We start from the raw sequence: 19,085 nt of genomic DNA on the forward strand, positions 1-19,085 counted from the left end.
TCATCCCTTAGCATCTTTTCTGTTCATTCTTGGCTTTACCTCCAACCCTTGGTGGTAGCGTCTGTCAGCAGGAAGCAGCACCCATAGAACACTGTTGGTTTTAGAGAAGAGTAAGTTTTCTTTTTTTGTTCTCTCTATCACTCCCTGTCTGCTAGCACCTTTTCTAAATGCCTTCTAATTCTGACTGGGAAGGAGGTCAGGATTCTGCATGGAATGGTGTTTATTTGACAGTTTCCTCTCTGGGACTGATCTCCCTCCCAACCCCCATCCACCCTACCTGAAATATGTTCTTCAGATGCTACTCCACTGACCTAGGCACCTAAAGGTAATACAGTCAATGTTGAGTACCGTTTGTTGGTTAACAGCAAACCAGTATTTTAATGCAGATTTGGAAGTGCCTTTCATAGTGCAAGGGCAGAAGAGACGTGGTTAAGCCCATGAGACCTGTTGGAACTGCCTCCAGGGTTTGGAGAAAGAGGTGCCAGCCCACATGTCTCAGACCAGGGGAGAGCTCATTCCTGAAAAGGAAGCCATCGGTTGACAAGTTTGTGCTACTTTTCTTGAGCACACCAGTTCCAGGCAGGTCACTGCAAGCAGGGAAGAAAAAGTAGGGGTCCATCAAGGAAGTCATCACAACAGTTCCATTTGGGCAACCCAAATGAACCCCAATGTTGGAAGGCCAAACAGCTGCCTCTGCTGAGACTCTTTAAACTCCAATCTGGTGGAACTTGCAGTCGCATGTGGGAGCGAGCCGGGGCGGGAGCATGGCATGCAGAACTTTCCTCCTGGTTTTATTTTCTCAGCCACTAGCATGCCTTTGCACTGATGCATGGTGGGAAAGTGGTCTATCCATGGAGCCAGATGGAAGCAACTGGGCACATTCCTTTGACAGGTGACACTAGCCCACTGCCTTCTATGCAAGATGCTGCCTCCCAATTGCATAGACATTACCAGATGGGGATACACGACATTCCAGCTATGGGTTATCTGACAATATGCAGCAATGCATGGGACCCAGGAGGAGGAAAGCAACCACAGAGTCCATGGGACACTATTGGTTCCTTTAAGTCACCTTGGTACCCACTGCCACATTTGAGTTACCCATTGCTTGTGTGCCATGTATCTGATTTATACCACTTGTGCACAGCCCTGGGACTGGCAGAGCAACTGTACTTTTTAAAGGACTGGGAAGGGAAACAGGGAAGTGACTGCCAGTGCTGCAGAGAATACTGGAGCTGGCCAGCAGCAGCAGCAAGGAGCTGGAGAGGCAGGTGGTTTCTGCTGGTGTTCCTGGGTCTGTGTGAAGAGTGATATAAATCCACATCAGGACAGATTCTTGTGTATGATTTGCCTTGATTAACGGGTTTCCTGTTCTTTCCCTGTTTGTCCGTTTGTTTTTTCTCTCCTGTTCCCTGTATTATTTTGTTTGTTTGTTTTTGCTCTCTGGGAATGCCTCCTTTCCTCTCTCCTCTCCTCTCTGCATCTTCCTCCCATCCCCTGCCCCGCTCCTCTTTCTTCCCCTGTCCCACTCCCTTCCCCCTCCATGAGCAGTGGCCGCATCCATTACACTGAGATGTATGAAATGCTGACTCTCATGTCACCACCGCTAGGCCTCGGCAAGAGATGTCCCTCCAAAGTGGCCTATAAGGTAGATCAACCCTTCCTTCTTTCTGGGCTAGTACTGAGCAGGAAATGGGGCAGGAGGGACTTGGGGGTGGGGATATGATGTATATTCAGGAAGATCTTATCAGAAATGTCCCACTGCACAAGGACGTCCACTGACACCAGCTCCTGGTCTGCGTGTGCCACGCCTACTGTTTCTGGTGACCTCTGGGCTGGAGCATTTTCCTAATGTTGGGAGAGAAAGCATGCCGGACCAGTGTAAGTGAGGGGATGTGGAAGGATAAGACATTTTCCCCCTCTTGAGTCCAGTGTTGAAAAGTAACATGGATAGTAGTACCCTAGGGCAGCTGCCATAAGTGTGTCAGGGTACTTTCAGAACTAGGCCTCATCCAAGGTTGGGTGAAACGCAAGACTGGTCATGCAACTTTTGGGTGTGGACAAATGAATCACAACAAAGGGTTGGGAATTGGTGTGTATCAGCTACTCTGTGCATACACCGTTCATTGTAAATGGAAACTAAACCACAGAAACTTTTGCTAAGGGTTTAACTTTCACTTACCATGAGGTAAGAACAAGCCCACGGATGGTTATTGCAGAGCAGCTGACATTTGTCCGTAGCCTCAGGCACACATCCCTACATGGATCTGAGCCACATGCCTCCCATCCAGAATACTTTTCAGCAGCTCAGCCACACCTCTTGGAAGTGCTGAAATGAAAGGACAGGCACAGAGCATGTGTTCTGTAGCAGTGGGCCCATGGCTTGCCAGGCTTGGGGTGTTGCTCTGGGTTGAATTCCCCAGGAATAGTTTCTGCAATACAGAACACAGACACTCTCTGCTGAGGCTGAGTTGGTGAAAGTCCCATCCCTTTGCCTGCTGAGGCTTGTCTCTTCAAGTGCCCCTTTGATTGCTGTGCTGAGACAGTGCCCTGTGCTCCTTTCTTTGGGAATACACTGTAGAACTTGCTGGCTAGTTGCACAGGCTGGGTTATATAGGAGGAAGCTCTGTCTGGTTAGGGAGCTGTGCAGCATGGAGCTTTGGACAGATCAACCCATGAAGGCATTCACAGTGGGACACCCTGTTGCAATACTCAAAACAAATCAGGGATAACTGTTAATGTGACTCCCAGATCCAGGCCTGGACCATGTATTTCCAAAGCTACTGAAATGTCTTCCTGAAAATTGCCTCTTGGCCTTCTCCTAAAAGCTGACTGTGTGTTCTTCAGTGATATGTCGTGGGTGCTCTCTAAGGAGAACTTTTTGCATGTGCAGAGTCACATGTAGCTGCTCATATATAGGTTCGCACTCTCACAAGCACACATGCACTCCCCTCCTTACACATGTATATATGCACATGCTTGTGGCTGGCAAGAGCTTTCTGGTCTATGAAAATAGTGCGCTCAATGCTGAGGAGGGGAAATGTGCGGGTGGATACAGGGGAGGGAAAACCCGAGGTATATTTGAAGCAAAATATACTCTCTGGAAAGTGGATCTGGCCACTTCAGTTTGTCCCCTGCCAGGGGGATGGAGCATGACGTGCCCACTCCTGTCTTGATTGCCCTTTTCTTTTTCCATCTGCACTCTTTCTATCCCTCCAACCCTTGGATAAGTTGGATCCTATGCATGTGTGATCATGTGCTGGCAAATTTCATCACTGAAAGACTCAAAAAGGGAGCGCCAGGATGTAACTTGCTAGAGAAGTGACTCAATCAGAAGTCCCTAGTCCCCTGCCCAATGGGAAGGGGTGGAGCCTGGAAAGCAAAGACAATCTGGCCTAGGACATGGAGCAGTCCCCCAGGGTTGTCTTCCCCTCAGAGACTGCTATAGCCCAATCCCTAATTTTCCAGAAACCTTTTCAGGAAGCACAGGGAACACCCCTGATGCTCCAGGCCAGGGGATATCTCTGGGGGTGTAGTATGGGTTCCTGGTGAGCCAAAGGGCAAGCATAGGAAGGCAGTGAGCAGGTGCCCTGAGGGGATGGGAGGGAGGTGGGCTGGGAGGGAGGAGGGTGATCCTTGCCCTTCTTTTTTGGCTGTGCTGTTTTACACTCTCCGTTGCTTTTCTTGGTTTTGTTTTTCCCCTCCTGCCTGGTTGATGTGTTTTTCGATATTGTTTTCCGCCCGCTGTCTTTTCTCTCTCTTACACAGAGGCTGGTGCTGATGAACATGCCCGTGGCTGAGGACATGACTGTCCATTTCACCTCCACCTTGATGGCATTGATTCGAACAGCGCTGGACATAAAAATTGCCAAAGGTATCAGTGTAGGTTGAGGGGCTGAGCAGTATGATGTAGGAGTCAATCCTGCATGCTGGGACCCCTACCCCTCACCGCCTGTTATAGGATGCAGAAGTCAGAGGTGGCCGCCTCTGTTTGACCTAGCTCTTCCAAGCAACTGAGCAGCATGTGCTTTGATCCTGGGGACGTGAGGGGCAGGGAATAGGATTGCTGCTCAGAGCCAGAGGTGTGGATGGAACAAACTGCCAGCCAGAGAAATGTACTTCAGAGTGGGGGTGAGAGAGACAGTCCTAGTCTGTACCTTGCTCTGTGACCTTTTGCTCTGTGACCATTTGAAACTACCTGCAGCTCGGGAAGGAGCTGTCTCACGCTAAGTCCAGACCCTGCCTTCTTTCATAGGACCACAGAAAAGTAGGGCTGGAAGGGACCTCACAAGGTCATCTAGTCTAGCCCCCTGCTCAAGTCTGGTTTGTCCCTAACTAAACCATCCCAGTCAAGTATCTGTCCAACCTGCTCTTGAAACTTTCCAAGGATGGAGATTCCACAGTTTCTCTAGGTGCCCTGTTTCAATGTTTGACCACCCTCACAGTCAGGAAGTTCTTCCTAATTTCCAACCTACATTTCCTCTGTTGCAGCTTGAAGCCATTGCTCCTAGTCCTCTTCGTTACAGCCATTGAGAAAAGGCCATCTCCAGCCTCTCTATAATTGCCCTTCAGATATTGGAAGAATTTGATTAAATCCCCCTTCAGTCTTCTCTGCTTCAGACTAAATAAACCTAGTTTTTTTAGGCTTTCCTCATAAGTCTTCCTTCCCAGGCCCCTAATCATTTTTGTCACTCAGCGCTGAACTCTTTCCAATTTGTGCACATCCTTGAAATGTGGAGCCCAAAACTGGACACAGTTCTCCAGATGAGGCCTCACCAGTTCTGAATAGAATGGAACAATCATTTCCCTTGATTTGCACTCCTGTTAATACAACCCAACAAGAGTTTTGGCAAGCTGTCAAGGGCTGCATAGGTAGCCCCGCCCCTTGACAGGAGCTCTGCCCCCTGGTCGCCATCTTGTGGCCAGAAGTCCCACCCTCTAACCCTCGACCTTTACCACCAGAAGTCCCTCCCCTTACCTCCAGAAATACTCCTTTCAGCAAGGGGTTTTGCCATCTTGGAACCAGAAAAATACCAAATTATATTCTAAAAACTGAACATTTACAACATTCATTAATTTGATTTCAAACAATGTTTTTGCCCTGATTTACATGTGTTTGTGCAGTGTACACAGAGGTGACTGCACAATAGCTTAAATGAAGTCTTACTCTTGTGTATTGTGGGGGGGGTGGGAGGCATTGGTATAGGTTTGTTGGGGGCTGTTAGTGTGTGGGTATGTGGGGGGAGGGGGGCGGGGGGGGTGTTTATGTGGGGGGCTGGGGGCCTGGGCAAGGGGCAGCGGGTTGGGAGTGAGAGGCACCAGCAGGGCCAGGGGACTGTTTCAACTTAAATTATTTCCTGGGTCAGGACTGGCCATCAATGTTTGCAAATGGGTCCTGGTACAAAAAAGGTTGAGAACTACTGATCTAGTCAAAGCAGGACCATCCCTAACTAGATCTTCCCAGCCAAGGCTTTGTCTAGCCATGTCTTAAAAACCTCTAAGGATGGAGAGTCCACAACTTCTCTGGCTAGCCTGTTCCAGTACTTTACTATCCTCCTAGTTAGTAACTTTTTCCTAATATCTAACTTAAATTTCCTTTGCTGCAATGTGAGACTATTGCTCTGTGTGTGGTCATGTTCCACCACTGAGAATAGTTTAGCACCATCCTCTTTGTAACTATCCTTCAGGTAGTTCAGGGGTGAACAAAATACAGGTGCAAAAAGGTGCTGGTTGGTATGGCCCACCCTATCCCCACATGCAGCACTCAGGCTGTAGTCTGTGGGGCCAGGCAGGAGGTTGGGGGCTCAGCATCCCCGCAGCCCCTGCCACCACCACCTGGGAGTAGGCACAGGCCCCTTCACCATTGGACCCTGGCCCTGCTGCTCAAGCACCCCTGCCTGTCCGTCCTGCACCCACTGCCAGGGGCACCAGATAAAGCAGGCGGGCAGGTGGGGTCTCCATGGAGACCAGCCCAGGACCCCCACAGGCAGGGTGCACTTGGCCAGGCAGATGGGATGGGGCTGCAGGCAGGTGGAAAACAGCATCTGGGAGTGGAACTGGTGGCTGATGCTAGGGCTGGGATTGCAAGGTGGTGATGGCATGGGACCAGGGCCTGTCACAGGGACATGCAGGGAGCAGATTGCAGCTCTTAGTCCTACCCAGCCTGGTGTCATCTGCAAACTTTCTAATCCTATCTTCCAGATTGCTGATGAAGGTATTGAATAAAATTAGCCCGACGACCAACCCCTGGGGCATGCCACTTGATACGGCTGCCAACTAGTCATTGAGCTACTGATTACTACCCTTTGAGCCCAATGATCCAGCCAGTTTTCTATCCATCTTACAGTCTATTCATCCAACCTGTACTTCCTTAGCTTGCTTGTGAGAATGTTGTGGGAGATTGTATTACAAGACTTGCTGAAGTCAAGGTATATCACGTCCACTGCTCTCCCCACTTCCACAGAGCCAGTCATCTCATCATAGAAGGCAATCAGGTTGATCAGGTATGACTCGTCCTTGGTGAATCCATGCTGACTGTTCCTAATCACCACCTTCTTCTCCAAGTGCTAAGAAATTAATTCCTTGAAGACGCTTCCTTGAAGACCCTTCATTGTTTTTCCAGGGACTGAGATGAGGCTGACAAATCTGCAGTTCTCTGGGTCTTCCTCCTTCCCTTTCTTAAAGATGGGCACTATATTTGCCCTTTTCCAGTCATCCAGGACCTCTCCTGATCACCACAAGTTTTCACAGATAATGACCAGCAGTTCTGCAATCACATCAACTAACTCCGTCAGTACCCTCGGGTGCATTGTGTCTAACCCCATGGACTTGTACATGTCCAGCTTTCATAAATAGTCCCTAAACTGTTCTTTTGCCACTGTTGGCTGCTCACCTCCTCCCCAAACTGTGCTGCCAGGTGCAGTAGTCTGGGAGCTGACCTTGCCTGTGAAGACTGAGGTAAGAAAAGCACTTATCCTTGTAATTCTCATCTGAATGGTTACAGACAATTTTTTCCCAGTTTATTCAGGTAATTCTGGATCCTAGCCTTGCCCCCCAGAGTGTCTGCAACTCCACCCAACTTGGCGTCACCTGTAGATTTGCTAAGCATGCACTAAATGTTATCATCCAAATCATTACTGAAACTGTTGAACAATTCTGGACACGAGTTGGATCTCTTGGAAATCCCAATTGATATCTCCTAGACAGCTCATTGATTACTCATTGAGCACAATGTTCCAACCAATTATGTATCCATAATATAGTACTTTTATATAGTCTGTATTTCCTTAGCTTGTTACTGGGAATGTCATAGGAAACTGTATCCAAAGCCTTGCTGAAGTCACCCACTGCTCTTCCCCTAGTCACAGAGCCTGTCACTTTATCAAAGAAGGAAATCAGGTTGGCGAGGCATGACTTGCTCTTGGTGAATCCATGCTGGCTCTTTCTGATCATCTACTCTTGATGCTTCACAATAGATTCCTTGAGGACCTGCTCCGTGATCTTTCCAGATTTCATGGTCAGACTGACTTGTCTATAATTCCCCATATTTTCCTTCATCCCTTTCTTAAAAATGGGCAGTATATTTTCCCTTTTCCAATATCTGGGATTTTACCTGAGCTCCACAAGTTCTCAAAGAGGAGAGCTAATGGTTTTGAAATTACCTCAGTCAATTCCTTCAGTACCCTAGAGTGCATCCCATCCAGGCCTGCTGACTTGAAAGCATTTAGCTTCTCTAAGTAATCCTTAACCTGTTCTGCTATTACTCAGGCCTTTTTGTCTCCTTCCCTATCTTTGCTGCCAACTACACTAGTCATCTGGTAGCTGCCTCTATTTGTGAAGGCTGAAGTGAAGAAAAGGCATGAAATGCTTCGTCCTTCTCTGCATCATCCATAGCTAGATTGTCTTCCGCATCCTGTAAGGGAGCTATGGTTTCTTTAGCCTTCCTCTTACATTTTACATATGTGTAGAATCCATTTTTATTGACCTTTATGTCCCTTGCCAGTTGCATCTCAAATCATTCCTTGGCCTTTCTCATTTTCTCCCTACATGCCTGTGCAATACTTTTATACTTTTCTGTAGTACCTTCTCACCAGTTCCCTGAATTTGTTACAGTCTGCTTTTCTTTATTCGGCTGTTCTCCTTTCTTTTTCCCTTTAGAAGCTTGAACTTTTTCATGGTCACTGTCATCCAAGTTACCTTCCACCTTCACATGCTCAGCCAATTCTTCACCATTTGTGAACAGCAAGTCAAGAAGAGCTTCCCCCATAATTGGCCTATCTACCATCTGTATCAAAAATTTATTCCCAACACACTCCAAGAATTGGTGGACTGTTTGTGCACTACTGGGTTTCCCTCCTAGTCCTATGATGGTCCTATGGGCCTATGATTTGGAAGCTTTCGTCAACTGTTTTAAGGCCTTGTCCGCCTACTTCTCCTGATTTGGTAGCCTGTAGCAGATGTCCACTATGACATCCCTTCTGTTGCTCTCCTTTCTGACCCTTATCCAGAGGTTGTCAACAGGCCTACCTTCCACTTAGTTCTTCACCTCGGAACATGTGTATATTGTCTATATATTTGGCAACGCCTCCTCATTTTTTTCCCCTACTGATCTTTCCTGAACCAGCTGTACCCATCCAAGACTGTACTCCAGTAATGTGAACTATCCCACCCCATTTTTGTAATCCCAGGTACACCACAATGTTGGTGGACTTCATGTTTGAAGCAGCCGTACTCAGAAAGCAGAAACAGAGCGTAGCTCTTTACTGCGAACTGCCAGGGGAGAGGTGGAGAGAGCTCCCATCCCACCAGCAAAAATTAATCACAGAAACCAAATCATGAGAGAGGGAGGACCCCTCCTTCTAGCCAATGGACAAGAAGCAGTGTTCACTGAAGGAGAAATGTTCCTGGTTACGATGAAACAGGTGTCTTTGTCAGAAAGTACAGATTCATTAGAACAACTCTTTTTATGGGCACATGCCAGTTTCAATTAAACTGTCACTGGGAAAGGATTTGTAGGGCCAGGATAGCATTATTGGCCAAAACCAGAGATGGAGCTAGAGAGAGGAAAGAGGCCAATACCGAGGGGGTGGGGAATTTGCCGGGGGATAAGAAAGACCGTGGTTTGAGTCCCTGCTCTGTATGGATCAGACCATGTGGCTTGAGTCAGTGTTGAAAGTAAGTGCCTTAGCAGTTACCAAGCTATGGCACTTCTTAGGTAGGTTCATCAGTCTCTCCTCTTGAAGCTGTTCCATTTTATAGACATCATGAGCTGTTCATTTGATTAGGGGCTTGTATCCAAGTTTCCCACATCTCAGTGACTGCTGTAACCTCTGCTCAATACAGTCACTCTTTCTGTGCAATGATTGTTTAATTAGTTATACGGGGTGGAACTGCTCTGACAGGAGAGGCTTAGAGAGAGCCAGCCCTGACTGGCCGCTAATCTGATGTTCAGTGTCCTTACTTCAGATGTGGGAGGATGAAGTTCAAACCCTTAAGTGAATGAATATGTCCTTATTTGCCAGTGTCATCCTGATGCAGAACAAGGAAATATTTGACAAATCCAAAGTGTTTATGGGGCAGGGTAATTGTTTCCTGGTCTGTTGTATTTATGGCAATTTGCAGAAGCCACGTCCCACCCTCAGCAACTTGAGGCGAGGCACAAGTGAAATCCCTGGAAATATTTAAAAAAACAGTTAAAATTATGTGAAAACAATTCCATTACACTATGCTGCCCTTCCATGGCTCAGAAGAAAGGGCCATTAGAAAGCCCAGTGCATAAGACTTTGGTACTGGATCGCTCAGAGAACTGGCATAAGTGACCTAAAGCTACCCCCTTTCCATTGTTGTTCAGTGGCCTTTGTGAATCTGGAATGGGGTTGTCTCCTCAGCCATATTCCCATTGGAAGGGTATGCAAGTTGCCAATAAATCTGGCTTGAACTGGTGCCCTTACCAGCAGTCTGAAAGGCCAGGTTCCAAATGGGTCTTCAGACTAAATTGACCTCCCCTACCAGAAGTGACTGCTCTTGGTGAGGGCTGAACAGCGTGGTGAGGCAATGCGAGGGAGCTCAGACTGGCTTTGCCTCAGTTGCCCCAGCCCTTCAAGATGGCTGATCCATTTCATTATCTTTCACCTGCTCTCAATTTATTTACAGGAAAAGAGAAAGTGGAGCAACAGCAGGTGTGTGCATGATGGGAGGGATGGAGTGAGATTTCAATCTGTAATTAGGGGCCAAGGACAGAGAGTTTATGGCAGTTTTGTGTGGGAGAAGGGAATATTTAGAGATCAATGTGATCATGAAAGGGGTTGTATGAGATGCTACCTGTAATGGCAGGAGTCTGGATTTGATGACCGGAGAAGTCCCTTGCCATCCCACATTCCTATTTGGCCTACCTGAAAGGCTCCTGTAATCTCCTGTGTATTAAGCCTTTGGATATTTCCACTTGTTGGTTGGAGACACTTCCCCAATCATGGCTTGATAGTGCCACCTCAGTCTTCAGAGCAAATCCATTTTCTCCTCAGTCTTAAAGGAGTGTGTTTGGCTCAGTCCAGTGCCAGGAGCTAGCACCATCAGGTCCAAGGTGGTTAATGTGATTTGTTATGGTGGAAAATGTAGATAAACATAGCCAAGAGGTAGTAGACTGCCTTCCTGAAACCATTCCTGCCTGTGGTTTGCATGGGCCTATACTGTCCCTGTTTTCCAGGTGGTGCAGACTGGCAGCAGTTGGATTCAGAGCTGCAGAAGGAGATCCTGACCATCTGGCCTCACCTATCCCAGAAGATGCTGGACTTACTAGTGCCCATGCCAAAAAGTGAGTCCTTGTGCACTGGTGTTGCCAAGTTCCCACAGTGCTGGGAGCAGGCATTTCCTGGAAGGTGAACAAAGATGTGCCAATCCTGGCACATTGCTTAAGGAGAAGCAGAGAGGGGATTTACTCTGATACAAAGAAAATCCCTCCTTGCTCCACCTAACTATACTGGACCCATTTGAAAAATGCATTATCTGCAGTGATCTCCCCATGCCAAATCCATTTAATCTGGGTACAGTCTCTGACCCATTTGGAGATACTCAGGGTTGCCAACCCTCCATGATTGCCTTGGAGTCACCAGGAATTAGATATAAATCTCCAGGAGATTGCTGAGAGTAACCTGGGGGATAAATGATAGAGCATTCAATTCATTACAATAAATATTAAATGTTGAATCTGATTTATACAGTAGTCCAGAGGGTTTTTAAAATGTAATAGTAACATGCATTTGCCTCCCTGACGTATAGTCTACACACCACAATTAATGTCATTACATCATCTGATGAAAACTCCTGGAATAGATTTAAATAGAGTTGGCAACCTTAGAGATGCTGGAGGCAGGGGGCAGAGAATTCTTCGTTTCCTTTGATTTGGGAACAATGACCATGTGATGGGTATGCCTAGCTCTAGTGAATGATTCCTACGCTACTAAAATGTCCATCTCCACCCAATCCTAAATCACCCTAGGGACTTTTTATTTTATTTTATTTTAATCCACTCTCCTCTGGAGCAGTGAACAGGGATTGTCTTTGAGAATCAAGAGGATGTGATACCTCTCCTGCAGTTGCATGGGTTAGTATCCTCAGACCTTCCCAACTCCTGCTTCGGTTATCACAAAATACCCACCTTTATGCTTGCAGCTTCGGACCTGACTGTTGGCAAAATATATGCAGCCATGATGATCATGGACTATTACAAGCAGAGCAAAGCAAAGAAGCAGAGGCAGCAACTGGAGGAACAGGTGAGGTTCAACCACAGCATGAGGTGGCTGGTGTCCACATGCTACAGCTGAAGGTGGTGAGCTCACAGCTTCTCCAGAGGGGGAATTTTCTGTGTGGATAGGACCACCGAGCTAGATGTTGACCATACAGATCCTCAGCTTAGAAGTGGCTGGCACTGTACCAAGAAAGCAAAGAGTCTGAAGACTTAAGGGATGTGGGAGTTAAGGGAATGAGAGCTAAATTAAAAGGTGGGTGATGTAATGCAGCTATAATCACAGCAATCTAAAAGTCATGCTGCACAGAAAAAGTGAGTAGTTAGAGGGACCAATTCATAAATGGGAAGTGTTACCATACCATTATCCTTCTGTGCACGGGGGGTATTTATACACTAGAAAGATTCCTCATCTTCAACAGGATCAGACTGTTTCTTTCTTAATACAGAAAAATGCCCCTATGTTCCAGCGCATGGAGCCCTCATCTCTGCCTCAAGAGATAATTTCTAATGCCAAAGCTCTGCCTTACCTCCAGCAAGACACCCTGTCAGGCCTGTAAGTATAGCCATGAGAGCAAGAGATTTGCTCCGGGATTTCTATTACTACAGCCTTTCTTGCTTTCCCTGAAAGTGCATTAGACATGAAAACAGAGATGGTAAGTGGTGCCCAGAAGAAGACGAAATCTTCACGGTGACCAGCAACTTCTTGATTTTGGAGCCTTGGACCTATTCTTTTATTAGGGTCACCAAAAAAAGTTTGTGTAATTAAGAACATGGACAGCATCATCTTATATATTCAACAGTGCAAACATTGTCCAACATGCTATTACTGCAAAAATTAGTGGTGCTAGATTGCTTATCAGACTAGAAGAGAGAATGAGTATCTTAGTTCAAGATCCCCAGTTTAAAAGCAGTCCAGGCTCATAATGACTAAAACTCCTTACTCTCTGATTGTGGTTTAGCTTAGGGGTGCTCAACCCCCAGCCCATAGGTCCAATCTGGTGCACAGAGCCCACAGAGCTCCCCCTGGGTCAGGACATTTAGTGGCAATTAATACTGCCACCCCCCCTCTGCTTCCAAACTCTCAAGCCCTGTGCAGCCAGATCTGGCTGGGCCACATCTCCTTCCCCACTTCCCCCTGTGCATCGCCAGATTGGAGCCAGACCATTCACAATTCGTTAATCTCTTGGGATGGTTCCTCTGTGCTGGGGTTGAGATACATTGCAGCATGGAATGGGGAAGTTAGTCCTGCATCTCTCCTTGCTCTTTTTGTTGTTCTGAGAGTAAATATGGATTAAGGCTGTCAATGCATCAGCTTTCTCCAGCACTAAACTTACGAGTGACAATACAATCTTCCATGGAGACAATGCCCCCATCAAGAACACACCTGTCCCAGTAGGAATACCATCACCATGATTAAAGTGGCAATAACAATGACAGGCAGCCCTGTGGAAGTTGCCATTGTAAGTCACAGTCATTAGCCACAAAATAACTCTGCTGCTCCACGGTGAAACCAAACATCCTGTCTTTGAAGAGCAAAGCTGCTCTGATTGTCAGACGAGCAGCAGAAAAGCCATGTGGAATCCAGTTTTGAAATTGTCACTGGGCTCCCACATTGCACATGGCAAAACTGATGTCCCTTCTCAGCAAAATGTGAGCTGTCAGGGCAGTGATCAGGATTGGCTGGTTTGCATTCCACACAAACTCGCAGCTTGCTATGAGGAATACAGCACTGTGTGACACAAGACCACTCTTCAGGAGGTTGAAGACAAAGACCATTGTCAGACATTGTAGCACAAAGGTTTGCTTTCTCTCACTGATGTTGGACTCTCTTTACAGGAGCAGCCGGAGTGGGTTTCCCTCCCTGAGTCCACTCTCTCCTCAAGAGATATTTCAGCTGGCTTGTATGGATCCAACACATGGGCAGTACCAGGAGCACCAATCACTGGTAAACTGATGCACTGCCTTGTCCATGTTTCCTTTGTGAGACCAGCACCACTCCCTTGCTCAGTATTCAAAACTGACTCCCAATGCTACTTACCTACCCTGCACACACTGTCTTGAAATCCCTCCTACGTTTTGTAAACTCTGTAAGAACCCTTCTGCTAATTGACCCCTCCTCTACAACAGATTATGGGAAATATTCTCTAGAAGCATCCTTCTGGCTGGCAGTGAAACATGAATCGTTTATCCTAGACATAAAGCTAAGATGTCCTGACCCTGCCTTCTTTTGGTAAATTGGAGAATAGTGATCTCTAAACTGTTTCTGGACCACATTTGTAACAAATTAGAATGAATTCCCTGAGGACCTGGACTCAGTGGAAAGACTCACATTGACATCAGCAGGTTTTGAGTGAGACCCTGAAATAGGTTACACCAGGACAGTGCCTGGAGTGGCACGGTCCAATGCAAAAGGAATATGGAAGCATGTTTGGTGTTAGGTTGCTCCTTACAGCTCCTTTACCAGGCTTTAGATGGCTCTGTACACATGCAGCACAGTGAGGGTCATATTTCTTTCCTGCATGGTGGCTGAGGTCTGGCAGTTGCTTGACAAGAGGATGGAGAGAGGGAGTGGAAACAAATGTACCTTTAGATCTGTACAGAGCTTGCATGAGTAACCTGAGTGCATCCAGTGGATTTCCAGTGTTTCAGATCATGCCCAGGCCCAAGCATAGAGACTCATAATGCACGTCCACCAGGTACCAATGTCATGGCCCAGATTCCCAACTGCAGTAAATCAACAGGGCTCCATTCAAACTATGCTGAGTTACACCAGCTGAGAATCTAGCCTACCACCTCATCACAGCAGCTGAATTAGCTGAGCAGCAGGTGCTATTCAGAGACATTTCCCTAAGGAACCTCTGAGCAACCGGGTGTTCTTCCTCACTCAGCAGGTTTCACAGCTTGATGGAGGCCTTAAGACATTGTGATACTGCAGTACAATGGCTTGCTATAATGCAGTAAAATATCCTTTTTTCACAGGTTGATTTCTTTTAGTAAATACTCATTTCAGTGGGTCACCGTGGGCTGAATTATGGTATTTGATGCTTTGGATTCATGTTCATCTTGTTGTCAGTGCTGGTGTCCCTGATCAAAACTGAATTGTTGAGTTGTGTCACACAAATGTGAGCATACACCTCTGGCCTACACACATGCCCACATCGTGGTCAGCAGCACGAGTGTCTGTGTGTGTGTATATGTATGCATGTGTGCATCTGTGCACCACTCTTACACTTGTTGGACTGCAGTGTTGTATCACTGTACATTTCCAGTCCGATCTGTGCGCTTCTCAGAGTTTGTAGCACTCTTTTTGTAATTCTGCATTGAACACACTGCACCTCTCCATATAATTCAACCTGTCAGCCCAAAATGACAACTGCATAGTCAGTCTGTCATGAAGACTGCTGGCAGCGAAGGAAGGGTTATGATGATGAATTCCTCCCTTTTGATGTCACTTCCTGGGGAAAATGCACATTTCTCTGATGTCACACCCTTACAATGCAAAATCATGGACCGTTTTTCTCTTTGACCAAAACAAAAGAGATTTTCAAAGAGAGAAATGAACCAAACATACCAATATGACACTTAGCCCTTCTTGTTTAACTTGGATGTGGCTGAAAAAAAACCTTTTAAACATTTAGACAGTTTAATTACAAAAGACCCATCCAGCTTAAATATGGAAGAAGCAGAAGCACAGAAATTCCAGGGGGTTACAAACATCCAGTTGAGGTATTATGTCTGCATACTGGTGTTTAAATAAAAAAAGGTTGATTTGGTGTCAGACAAGCAGGACACATGGTCTGGATGTCTGTGCTCCCCTGGAATAGAGTCTGAAACAGAATCTACTTACCAAGTAAACTGTTATTAATGCTAAACCCAGTTGATCTTAGACTTACTCTTTGGCCAGCTTAAAATCCCACCCCTAGTTTCTGAAATGTGGAAGATGTAGCTGCCCTTCTTGCAAAGCCATTCCCAATACCAACAGCACCAACACTGGAAGGAGAGGAGCACCAAAGTGATTGAACCAAATCCCATGAGCTTGGCTGTGTGTTTATTTCCAGGAGCCAGAGGTTAGAGAGTTTAAAAGAGTGCAGCCCTCTAACCGTGGCAACTATCTCCCCGTGGACACTCAGGAACGCGCTGTATCTGGGAGGGCCTCCTCCATGCCACGCCTGACAGTGGATCCCCAGGTAAAACCAAGCAAAACCATAACTGGACTTGTAGAAATGCCTGACTTTAGCTGTATGATACAAAAAGGGGTTCTGTACTTTTTCCATGTGAAATATTTCCTGCTGCTGTGTCAGGCCCTCATAAAAGCATGCCAGGTATCACTAGTATCTTTCCAGCAGCTTGCATGGGAAACAGCTTTACCAAAGCTATGTATTTGACCCCTACTACTATGGTATGATCATCTCGCTATCATGTGGAACTGAGACAGAGAGACTAAAGTCTAATTCCACCTGCTAGGCATCTAAGTGGCATATAGGCAACTTTTATGCATTTAAGTGTCTACATGCAATCATACTGCACCCTGCAAAAGTCCCTAAGAGACTGTTAATGTGTCTGTTTTATAATTTGCCTCCTTAAATGTATGAGAATGGGAGAGCCCTGTGCCTCCCCAAGCAGAATAACTGCACTTACCTGAAGTGAAATGCATGTTTTTGAGTGAGCTGATGCAGGGGCTTAGATGCCTCAGAGGTGGGATAGGATCTAAGTGACTATGAACCTAAGTGACTCACCCAGGGTGACACGGAAATCTCTGATGGAGTGGGAATTGCCTTCAGATCTTCCAAACCCAAAGGCATCACCCAAGTTACTAGACAATCTTCCCCCTACCACCAGCTGATCCAGCAATAGGGCAGCTTCGCTGGTATCCTGCTCACACACAGCACCTTTGGAGAAACCCTGCCTGCCCAGAAAATACTTTCTCTGGTGATTACTTTCCTTCTGTTTTCCTTCCTCTTCCATTGTCCCAAAACATATGCATACCTGTCTGGCACTAGGCAGTCTGTCCTGATCAGCCCCAGCCATGCTCCATTTCCTTGTTTGTCTGCCTGGTTTTTCTGTCTGTCCATCTCGTATTCAGTTTTGACCAAGACATGAAAGCTTTTCCAGGGTTTATTTTCATAACCATGGGCCCACGTATCTTCAGTGGCAGTTACAGTGTAAGCCAGACCTTCCCATGCCAAAGGGAATTGGTCCACTGTTCCTAGTTCTGTTTTTGTGTTAAATCTGCATTGCTTATCTACAGCAGCACTTTGGCATACATGGAGAGGAGAACTTTTTCCTGCTGACTTTGCAGATATATTTGGTCATTTGACACCTGGGAGCATTGGATGTTTGAAGGCTTTTGGCTGTTTTGTCTCCCACTGCCCCTACCTGTCCAACCATCCCCAAATGAGCCAAGTCAGTTCAAGTAGGCATAGCAGCTACTCAACCATCATGCCCAAAGGGGAAGCACTGGCTCCCTGAGGACTGGTTGAACATGGCTGGTGGATGGCAAGGTGAAAAATAGTAATAGCTTTGCTTTAAAGAAAAAAATGGCAGAGGAACAAGACATGGAAGCAGGAAAGTAAGTCAGAAAGAAGGCACAAGCAGAGGAGACTGGAAATGGGAGACCAAAGGAGAAGAAGAGAGCATATCCAAGGATAAGGAAGGGAAAATCATTTTAAAAAAGGGAAAAAGTGCATTGACTTGTTACGGATAAAAAGAACAAGGGAAGACAACAGGGGAAAGAGAAAGGTAAGGGGACAAGAGCACAAGGAGTAGAAAGAGGGGGAAGAATGGTGAAAGGAAGAGAAGCATGGAAACCATGATGGATTCCTGAGAAAAGAGAATGGAGAGGAAAGAAGGGATAAAGGGATAAGGGAGTGGAAGAGTGGGTGAAAGAAAGAATATGTAAAAGGAGGAGAATATAGAGAGTGAATAACATTAGAAGGCAAGGGAGATGGGTAAGGAAATAAGTGGAGAGAATGGGAGGAATTGGAGGAGGGATCAAGAAATGATGGTGGGCTGAAGTAAGTCATGCTGGGGAACAGTATGTGGAAATGTGACAAGTTATTAAAATTAAAAAGGTGGAGTTTCCCAGGGTGAATAACCCGATAGTATCACTTTTTCCCTCATAGATTTTTTTCTGCTGTCCCTTCTCCCACATCAGTCTGTGCCAGTTGAAAGTTTAGCCCTGTTGTTTAAGTGAATTCTCCCCTGTTAAATGCCTCATGCTCCATCCTGCAGAGGGTCTGAGCAGCAGGGGCTCTGGTTAGTCTCCCTTAGGCATTGCTCTGACACCTTGACACTGCAGTGGCCCATCACCCCCCTGGCACCACTGCTGGACTCCATTACTCATCTTGCCCTTGTATTCCCCTGGGATGCATTTGCAGGTGGTTACAGACACGAGCTCTATGAGACGATCATTCTCCACCATCCGGGACAAACGTACCAACAGCTCCTGGCTGGATGAGTTCTCCATGGAGCGAAGTAGTGAGAACACTTACAAGTCCCGCCGGCGCAGTTACCACTCCTCGCTACAGCTGACCGCTCGCCGCCTGAATGCAGACTCAGGTTAGCACGGTTCCTTCCCAGATTCCTCTCCACCAGTTCCAAAGTCTTGTCCAAGGGAGGAATTCACTCCTTTCTAATGTCAGGCAGTGTGTATACTACAGGGGTTGAGGACACTATAACTACAGTGATACTGCAAAGTCAGCTGGGTCCCCAGTATAGATACAGCTCTGCTGACAGAAGGGTTTTTTTCTGCAACCACCCCTACATCAGGGGAAAGTGCTGCAGGCCGAACCCATCTTTGGTGACCACAGCTGCATCCTCACTGAAGCTCTTGCAGGCAAAGCTACATTGCCTACAGGGTGACTTGTTGAAAAGTTTGTGAGCCAGAGTGATACAGAAGCTGGAAATGAGAAGGTTCTCCTATACCAGGAGACTAGGAGTTGGGGAGAGGGAAGCAGAATGAGCAGTGGGCAGATTGGGGAAGAAACAGTGTTCTTCAAAAGGAGATCCCACAGTCCAAGGGTTTCCAAAATGAGGTGTCAGATCAATTGCAGAGGGCCAACTGGTCTCCAGTGTTCCAGTCTTGGCTTGGAGACCCCTCCAGCTGTGGCCTGGTGTAGTGCTCCTTCAACTGAGGGAATCTCTAAGCATCTTGATTTCACATTTCTATGGTTAACTCCCAACCACAGCCTCAGCCCAAGGCCCTTCTGGCAAACTCTTCTGGTTATAGGGCTGTTCCTGACCTCTTGTTGCTCTGGTCCCTGCCTTCTTGACTGGCAGCAGCATGCACTGGAGTTGCTTAACCACTAAGTACAAGTCCTGGAGCTGCTACATAGATAAAGTC

General features: G+C 46.7%; 1 protein-coding gene across 1 annotated transcript in view; it reads left to right on the forward strand.

The window, feature by feature from the left end:
- The window catches only part of CACNA1E (calcium voltage-gated channel subunit alpha1 E), a 234,373-nt gene that overhangs the window by 200,562 nt on the left and 14,726 nt on the right, over positions 1 to 19,085 (forward strand). Inside the window, exons 38-45 of the mRNA XM_059728377.1 lie at positions 1,552 to 1,648; positions 3,769 to 3,874; positions 10,703 to 10,810; positions 11,668 to 11,768; positions 12,190 to 12,296; positions 13,580 to 13,688; positions 15,802 to 15,930; positions 18,121 to 18,301. Of these exons, the coding sequence (XP_059584360.1) occupies positions 1,552 to 1,648; positions 3,769 to 3,874; positions 10,703 to 10,810; positions 11,668 to 11,768; positions 12,190 to 12,296; positions 13,580 to 13,688; positions 15,802 to 15,930; positions 18,121 to 18,301 (938 nt within the window). The remainder of the gene's footprint in view (positions 1 to 1,551; positions 1,649 to 3,768; positions 3,875 to 10,702; positions 10,811 to 11,667; positions 11,769 to 12,189; positions 12,297 to 13,579; positions 13,689 to 15,801; positions 15,931 to 18,120; positions 18,302 to 19,085) is intronic.

The sequence above is a fragment of the Alligator mississippiensis genome, chromosome 5, assembly GCF_030867095.1.
Source record: "Alligator mississippiensis isolate rAllMis1 chromosome 5, rAllMis1, whole genome shotgun sequence".
Classification (NCBI taxonomy): domain Eukaryota; kingdom Metazoa; phylum Chordata; order Crocodylia; family Alligatoridae; genus Alligator; species Alligator mississippiensis.